The 9,391-nt window shown below is 44.0% G+C and overlaps 1 protein-coding gene across 2 annotated transcripts in view; it reads left to right on the plus strand.

Annotated features, from left to right (window-relative positions):
* The window catches only part of LOC126481037 (acyl-CoA Delta-9 desaturase-like), a 137,839-nt gene extending 132,147 nt beyond the window's left edge, over positions 1-5,692 (plus strand). For both annotated transcript variants that reach the window (XM_050104517.1, XM_050104518.1), the window contains exon 6: positions 4,260-5,692. In XM_050104517.1, coding sequence (XP_049960474.1) covers positions 4,260-4,641 — 382 coding nt within the window. In that variant the 3' untranslated portion in view covers positions 4,642-5,692. The remainder of the gene's footprint in view (positions 1-4,259) is intronic.
* Positions 5,693-9,391: the final 3,699 nt, after the last annotated feature.

Below are 9,391 nucleotides of genomic sequence, written 5' to 3' on the forward strand. Positions count from 1 at the left end.
ATAGATATGGGAGTCAAAATATTTTAGAATGCAGAGGAAAAATTGCGTGATTCAAATTGTGAAGACATCCAACTGCAACGAAAAATGCCTTTGTTTAACGATTTCCATCGCAGATGGCGTTCATAACCATGACACCCTCTCCCTATTTCATAATAATACAAAAAAGATGCCTTTTTGTTTTTACTTTTTTCTGTGTCCACTGTCAACCCTATCAGGTAAAGATCTTACATAAAGCAGCGGTACTCCTGAAGACGACGGAAAAGCATGGTGTACACCGTATCTTTCGTAGATTTGTTGCATCTTCTAAGGATCCTCCAGTAGAAAATAATTTTTATTTCGCCTTCCACAGTAAATTTTCTTTCTAATGGTTCCAGTTTACTGTTCGCAGTTGTAATCCCTAGGTATTTAGTTGCACCAACAACCTTAAATTTGTGTGATTTGTGGTAGTACTCATGCAGAGGACCTCACTATTTTTATACTTTTGTGTTAATTGCCACTATTCACATCAAGCAGAACTCTTTTCCAAATTATTTTGTAATTCTTTTTGACCTCCTATTACTTTACTAGGCTGTAAAGGACAGCAGGATTTGCAAACTGTCTAAAAGGGTTGTTCACATTGTCTGCTAAATCATTTATGCAGTTTAAGACCAGCAGAGGGACAATAACACCTCCTTGGAGAATTCCAGATATGGCTTGTGTTTCACTAAATTACATTCCGTCAACTAGTCTGAAGCCGTTAGTGAGGAACGGTGACAAAGCCTTCTGCAAGTGTAGGAATATGGGATCAATTTTAAATCCACTGTCAGCAGCAAATAGTTCAAATGACTAAGCACTATGGTACTTAACATCTGAGGTCATCAGTCCCCTAGACTTAGATCGACTTAAACCTAACCTAAGGACACCACAGAGATCCATGCCCGATGCAGGATTCGAACCTGCCACTGTAGCGGCAGCGCGGTTCCAGACTGAAGCGCCTAGAACCGCACAGCCACAGCGGCCGGCTGTCGGTAGCACTCATTGTCTAACTTGAGCCATTAAATAACTGTCGGATGGAAACAGACCCGAACTTTTCGTCCACAACGAGGTTTTGTTGGGCTGGATGCTGGTGGGTCGGCTGATGTTGCTAGGTGATTGCTGCATCTGGGTAGGCGGCGGTCGGCCGGTCTCTAGGCAAGCGGCACTGCCATGGAAGACGCTGCGATATCGTCACTAGAAAGTCATAAAGAACTGTACATGTCAACAAAAGTTATGCATCAAAAAATGGCTCTGAGCACTATGGGACTTAACTTCTGAGGTCATCAGTCCCCTAGAACTTAGAACTACTTAAACCTAACTAACCTAAGGACATCACTCATATCCATGCCCGAGGCAGGATTCGAATCTGCGACCGTAGCGGTCGCCCGATTCCAGACTGAAGCGCCTAGAACCGCTCGGCCACCTCTGCCGGCTCTCTTCATAAGACGCAGAAACATAGTAAACAATGATTCTAATATTAATGAGTAACAATCCGTCCAAGACGTAAATATTGTTGTATTCATATCTCGATAGATTAAAGTATTACTAGTACTATCAATACAGCAAAATATGTACGCCCTTATTACTAGAAAGTCTGTGTTTGTTCAAATGGCTCTGAGCACGATGGGACTTAACATCTGAGGTCATCAGTCCCCTAGAACTTAGATCTACTTAAACCTAACTAACCTAAGGACATCACACACACCCATGCCCGAGGCAGGATTCGAACCTGCGACTGTAGCAATCGCGCGGTTCCAGACTGCAGATCCTAGTTATGCATCACCTCGATATGCCGCACAGGTGTGTTGCTATTGTGACTGTTCCTGGACTGATTGGAAGGTCACCCCTGACGTTGTCTGTAACCATTCACACAGTTACCATGAGCAATACATACAGGCAGGAAACCACACACGAATGGATTGCAGAATTTCAGTTGAAAGTAAAATACCAGTAAGGGCCCATTACCGAAGCCTGTGGCACAGTGGAGTGAAGAATATCCATCATACAATGAAATGCAGTCGCGATCAGTAATCGAGTCTCTGTCATCAAGTTAAGCGCAGAAGACTTGTCAACCAGGGATGATTCCCGAAGTGTGCACTGGAGACAATGTAACGTGTAGTGGAAATTTAATCGTTTCTGACAGATGTTGTTAAGGACTTACACTGCGCAGGCTGTTTATATTCGATATGTGCACAAGATGATCGATACCTACAACTTTTGGGTCAAAGGACAGTGGGATGAGTGCTCCAGAACTGGATTCAGCGTTCGAAGAGCCTACAGGACGTCATGTGTCGCATCAGAGTTTCAGGAGACGACTCTAGGAGACAACAGTATGACGCGAATCTCCATTCCTGACAACCATCGTGAACACTACGTCGTACACAAAACATGGACACCGATACAGATGAACAGAACTGACGCGCAAGGATTGGCGTTGGGTATTGTTTACGAACGAAATTCGGCTTTGTTTGTAACCTGGTAATCGTAGATAACGTGTCTGGAGACAACCCTGAAACATCCAACGCCTCCAACACCGTGTCCCATACGAGTGATGGTAGTGGAGAGGTGTTTTACGGTGGAACTACGTGATGTATCGCACATCCCTCGTGGCTGTTGAGAACCATGTCACTGCTCTTTTTGTTACAAGGACGAGATTCTGTAACTAATGGTTTGAAAATATCTCCGACATTTTGGTGAAAATGTCACCTTGATGAACGATGAGTGCTTATCTTGCTGTTCTCGCGAACGTCACCGGCCTGCCTGCCCCTCCGATATGGACCCAATCGAACATGTGTGGGATCGACTGAAAAGAGCTGTTTTTGGATGCTAACAACGACGTAGTCTACGTGACTTACAGAGAACCGCCATTGAAGAGTAGGACAATTTGAATCAGGAATGTCTGGATGGTCTTATCGATGAAAATGAAATGATCGTTTGGCATTGTTGGCCGGGAGGCCCCATGTGGGGGAGTTCTGCCGCCGTATTGCAAGTCCTCTTTAGTTGACTCCACATCGGCGACTTGCGAGTCAATGATGATGAAGAACACATAACACCCAGTCCCGTGCCAGGAAACCAACCCGGCCCCACTGCATAGTAGGCAGTAACGCTACCGCTAAGCTGCAGAGGTGGACGTCTTATCGATGCTATGCCACCACTGATTGAAGCCTACATCCAAGTGAGGGGCAGTTCCACCTTACGTTGAGATTGCTAGGAGTGCTGTAAAAAATCACCCATGGGAAACAGACAATTCTGTGTTACACAAATGCTTTTATTTATTTGGGGAGGGTGTGTATTTGGACAAACTGCAATACGTACGTATGGCTCAGAGCCAATCTTTGTTTTCTGAGCCATGAATTTCGAAGTAAGGTGGTGATGCAAAACTTTTATTGACGCGTGTATTTGTGTACATAGAAAACTAGTTAAGTGGCAACGTAAGCCTGTCATCATGTTAACATTTAGGACAACTCCCAGAAATGCTATTTTTTAGAGTATTGGAGACGTTAGCCTATCTTCCGATAATTCAAATAATGCACCCCCTTCGAGGAAACTAATGCTTTTCTTGAAACTTCCTGGCAGATTAAAACTGTGTGCCGGACCGAGACTCGAACTCGGGAAAAAAATGGTTCAAATGGCTCTGAGCACTATGGGACTTAACATCTGAGGTCATCAGTCCCCTAGAACTTAGAACTACTTAAACCTAACTAACCTAAGAATATCAGACACATCTATGCCCGAGGCAGGATTCGAACCTGCGACCGTAGTGGTAGCGCCGTTCCAGACTGAACCGCTCGGCCACACCGGCCGGCCGAACTCGGGACCTTTGCCTTTCGCGGGCAAGTGCTCTACCATCAGAGCTACCCAAGCACGACTCACGCCCCGTTCTCACAGCTTTACTTCCGTCAGAACCTCGTCTACTACTTTCCAAACTTCACAGAAGCTCTCCTACGAACCTTGCAGAACTAGCACTCCTGGAAGAAAGGATATGGTTGCGCAAGGCTCGCAGGAGAGCTTCCGTGAAGTTTGGAAAGTAGGAGACGACGTACTGGAGGAAGTAAAGCCGTGAGGACGGGGCGTGAGTCGTGCTTGGGTAGCTCAGATGGTATAGGACTTTCCCGCGAAAGGTAAAGGTCCCGAGTCCGAGTCTCGGCCCGGCACACAGAGTAAATCTGTCAGGAAGTTTCATATCAGCGCACACTCCGCTGCAGAGTGAAAATCTCATTCTGTAATCGTTTTCTTGTTTCCAGCCGCATAGAGCCCGTGGAGAGCGATTTCGTGTCCTTCCTGTCGTTCGGAGAGGGCTGGCACAACTACCACCACTCGTTCCCGTACGACTACCGCGCCGCCGAGCTGGGCCAGCGCTACGACCTGTCCACCCGCATCATCGAGTGGCTGGCGCGCCGCGGCTGGGTCACCGACCTCAAGGCGGCCTCCGCCAGCTCTGTGGTCAGCCTGGCGCTGGCGCACGGCGACGGCAGCCACCCCGTCTGCCAGCCGGGAGCGGGCGCCTCCAAGGCCGCCGACGCCGACGCCGCCCCCGCGCCCCAGGAGCCCGCGGCCGGCAAGCACTTTGTGGAGGCGCTGCCCGCGCCGGGCCAACCCCCGGAGCCCGGACTCAGCATCGCCTGAGCAGCGCCAGGGGAACCCTCACCTTGACAGTCAGTTCGATGGCGCTTCCCGTCGTCTGCTTCGTTGCTGACACCACCCGCAAGCACAGAACGCGACAGTACAACACACCCCTTCTCTCGGCACAGATCCGAAGAGACTCTGTTCGCTGTGTTTTGGTGTAAGAAGTGACGAAAACTTTGTTAATACTATGACGTACTCTGTGATATCTGTTATGAGCAGTGTTCTTCCGAAAGCCCAAAAAAGTGAACTAGTTTCCTTTTCTACGCCTGTCGCAGCACATAGACAATGACAAAGAGACCCATTCATTATCTTTGATCATCAGTCAGTCGAATGATCACCGTAAAATAACAGACAGAAAGAGAGAGCTCTCTACTTAAAACTGTGGGCCAATTAGGGAGTCGAATTCTGAACCTCGCCTATCGCAGGCAATTTTCTTGCCAATTGAGCCGCCTGTAAAGTCTCAGGAGGACAGAGGAGGAAGAGGGACTGAGGAGATTCTGAGATCTGCACGCTTTATTGTTAAGCGCTTACCCCGCGATGGACAATGTTCAGTGTTTGTTTCTCGCTGCACAGTTCCCTTACTACATATTGCTCCAATTCTGCATACGCCCCATATTCTACAATCTGCTGTGACAACTGAAGTAGTTGAAACGAAGTGTCTTTCATTTTAAATGATTTTATTTGCATTTACTGAATCCTACAAACTAACACGTTATCAGACTTTGTCATTGCGTTACATAAACCAGTCAGATAAATGGCCATCATATCCATAATTGTGAATAGAGTTGCTGTAGCCCTGTTCGAATGATTTTACATATGTCAATAATAATTTCCTGTAACTCTGAACTATCAAATAGCCACTTGAACGTATATGATTCGAGTCATGTAATCGTATAATTGTAAGACTACGCACAGTTATTTTATTTATTATTGCTTAGGTGCTTAAGTTACTGAACTGCACACTGTAAACTGTATGGGACATTATTTTATGTAAATGCAATATTTTTTATGTATAGCAAATAAAGTGACTGAATGTCTGTACTTTAAATCAGCTATGTGTTTTTGATAGTTTTTGCTATTCACGTATATATAAAGAGCAGAGAAATCACTATCTCACATCACTTAATTCCTTTTTTTTCACTTATGATAAAGAAATAAAACAAACAGCCAGCTTGTCAACGCTTCAAAACCATTGCATCACTTACAATTTCAGCTACCTTTTCTACAGCAAGCTAGTAACTATCTTTCTCTTTTCTACGTCATGTAACGACTGTAGAACCCTTGGAGGTTACAATGCATTGCAGTTAAACCTCCTTCTACTCAACAAAAGCTATTTACTAATCCGCAAGACAAGGAAAAGTAAATGCAATATTTTTTATGTATAGCAAATAAAGTCACTGAATGTCTGTACTTTAAATCAGCTATGTGTTTTTGATAGTTTTTGCTATTCACGTATATATAAAGAGTAGAGAAATCACTATCTCACATCACTTAATTCCTTTTTTTTCCACTTATGATAAAGAAATAAAACAAACAGCCAGCTTGTCAACGCTTCAAAACCATTGCATCACTTACCATTTCAGCTACCTTTTCTACAGCAAGCCAGTAACTATCTTTCTCTTTTCTACGTGATGTAACGACTGTAGAACCCTTGCAGGTTACAATGCAATGGAGTTAAACCTCCTTCTAATTAAAGGAGTACTCAACAAAAGCTATTTCCTAATCCGCAAGACACGGAAAAGTACTAGTCTTTTCAGTTGTAGGACTTCCTCCCGGTTCATTAACATCTAGCTTCGTGGAAAGCATGCAAACCTCATTTACTGAAACTTTTCATTGAGTATTACACAGCATCATAGAACACGACGTCACTTCGAATGCGATGTGAACTTTCAGAATTGTTTTTAACAATGATTTAAAGCCTCATAATTTTCATTTTTTACTTGTCTTGTGTTTGTGGGTTATGGGCGCTAAACGTCGAGGTTATCAGAAACCATACGAAGATCAACTGAAACGACATTCGCCATGTTCTTTTTACGATGGCGTTTGGTACCACAAGCGTACTGCATCATCGTTGTATCATTGTCTGTATTAGTTAATTATCAAAATAAATAATAGTTAGCCCATGTTTCACGCCGAGTATGTTGACGCAAATAAATAGTTTATCATATTTAAAATGAAAATAGTTGAGTAGGTTTTGACTGCTACGAGTGATAACACTGCTGCGAATTTAAATCTGAAGATGAATGGCACTGGTTTGTCTGTCTGAATAATTTCCTTATGTTTTGAAAGCAACTTAAGAGTTAATCGACAATTTCGTTTCATCCTAAGAATAAGATTCCACGTTTAAATGTTTAAAACTCAACGTTACGAATCGGAACTCATAGTATACAAGCGTCTAGTGGTGGTTCCATGCTAACCTGAATACCAGCGAATGATATTGTAATAGTACAGGTTACTACTGATGACTTTTCGCGAGATTGTCTCTGACAATTTAATATTATAACAAGACTTACATTTATTATGCGCTGGCATTATATGTTACTTATTGATATTTACCACATTAAAAATTCGTAGCCAATCGTGGCCCAACAAGATTTGTGTTTATCGTTCTATGACACCAACGCTCGCACGGGTCAGAATCCGACAACTGTCATGCGAATATTCGACCTGTTGGTTCAAGAGAGCCATACAGATCAGGAGAGACATGCTCAGCGCCATGCAGGACCTCAGTGTCCCCACGCAACTAGCACCCGAGAGGAAAGACATTCATTCGCTCGTCGTACAGCAATGCACAGTCAAGTTACGTACCTTTCGTCAGGATATGAGATCGTTTACGGAAGAGATAATCTCATTCACTTCAAGAAAGCTTTTCCCTTCTCTTATGTTACAGCCTAGTCCACACTTGACGTATAAAAAAATCTTTTGTTGCAGTATTTGATCTACACCCTTACTGTCTTGAGACTCCTCTCCAGCGACCAAGTTCATTCCATTTCGTCTGCATACACTGTGTAAGCCTACATTTACTCCACTGCAGTCGCCCCAGTCAGAGACGTTTATTAATGCACAGACACACACTCGCTACTTGGTAAGTGTATTAAGTGAAAAGTTTCTATAGCAACTCAGTGCATATGATCATGACCAGATCACGGATGCCACAGTTGAGCTTCCCACGTAGCACTATGCCAAGGATGAACTGTGAGTACCTCGTTCGGCAAAAACCAGCGACGCCAGACTCAAATGACATGGCACGTTAGTACAAGCCTATGGCGAGATACGAGTACGTCGAAAACCACAAATGAACAATGAAACTTGCTTCTCAAAACAGTTCACAGTCCAGGGTGGTGTGGGAGGCACTCACGTGCCAAAATGATATTTACATGCGATTAATTTAGGCCTTGATAAGTCTATCATCATATCTCGCCTTCGAATGACCAACGAATCAACTCTACGACCATAAGCATCCGTTTGTTCTCCTAGAGCAGCCGACGGACGACCTGAACTTTCAGAAAGACAATGCTCCGTCTCATCGCTCCATAATGATGCCACAATTGTCTGATGATGAACAATACACGGTTATTATGATGCTTAAGAACTTCATGCCCCTCTTCTCCCTTCCATCTGCTCAATCGTACTCACGACCACTTAGGTCGCCACGAAGCGGTTCGGATTCGATTCGAAGGGACCAGAAAAATGTAGACTCTTTGGTAGTTAATATCTTTGGAACAAAATGACATATCGTTGCAATGTTGCGCGGTAGCGAAGTCCATCTTGGCGCACGTTTTGCAGCAGATAACAATGGAGCTATGAATGAATTAAGACTGTCGTTTCATAAACGCAAGGCCGTATTATAGTGGCACTAAAAGTACGAAAACATAATGGAGATGCAACGGCAGTGGCGTAATGTGTACGGGACTTAGCCACCAAGATGTACAGTAATTTATCGGTTTCGCATAAATCTGAAGCAGCCGGCACTGCTCAGGATGTGCATAAGCAAAAGGTCTGGTCGACCAAAAACATCAACAAGTCCACCTTTCAGTCGTCCTCCTTTCCATTCTGTCCTGTGACTGTATTCTCATATCTACGTAACAGAACATCCTCAGCATTGCCACATTTATTTGTTGAATTATGTAATGTTCCCAGTTTGTTGTTTCCGTGATCGAGAAACGTTGCTTGATGCCTCATCATTTACATTCAACCTATCTCTTCTTTTTGCGTAGCCTAACTAAAATCTCTTGATTCCGTTTCATCTGTCCAATTATTTCTCTCGTAATGCCACTGACTGACATTACATTTCAAACTCCCTGAGTCTCATCTTTTTCAGTTTTCACCAGTTGCACGAACCATAATATCTGTACAACAAATTTAACAGCGACGATATTGCAGTGCCTGTGGTATTCCGAATTAAGATGCAAAGTTCCTTCAGACTTGCATTCATGTCCGCAGAAACTTTGAATCGGGACCTGAAGTAACACAGACACTGTAATATCGTGTTTATCCGCCGACACCGAGCAAGTGACTTTCACGTAAAATGTCCCCCCTGTACGGGAAAATACATAATGGATGTACAAGTTGTAGACACATGGTTGTCCAGATATGAAAGTTTGGATGTGGCCGTGAGTCGTGCTTGGGTAGCCCGTTGGTAAGGCAATAGCTCGCGATAAACGGGAAACGCGGATTCGAGTCCCAGTCCAGCACAAATTTTCATTGCTGTCGTTCCATTATACAATTGCGAATACATTTAATGTAATTT

This window comes from Schistocerca serialis, chromosome 5 (genome assembly GCF_023864345.2).
Source record: "Schistocerca serialis cubense isolate TAMUIC-IGC-003099 chromosome 5, iqSchSeri2.2, whole genome shotgun sequence".
In the NCBI taxonomy this organism is placed as follows: Eukaryota; Metazoa; Arthropoda; class Insecta; order Orthoptera; family Acrididae; genus Schistocerca; species Schistocerca serialis.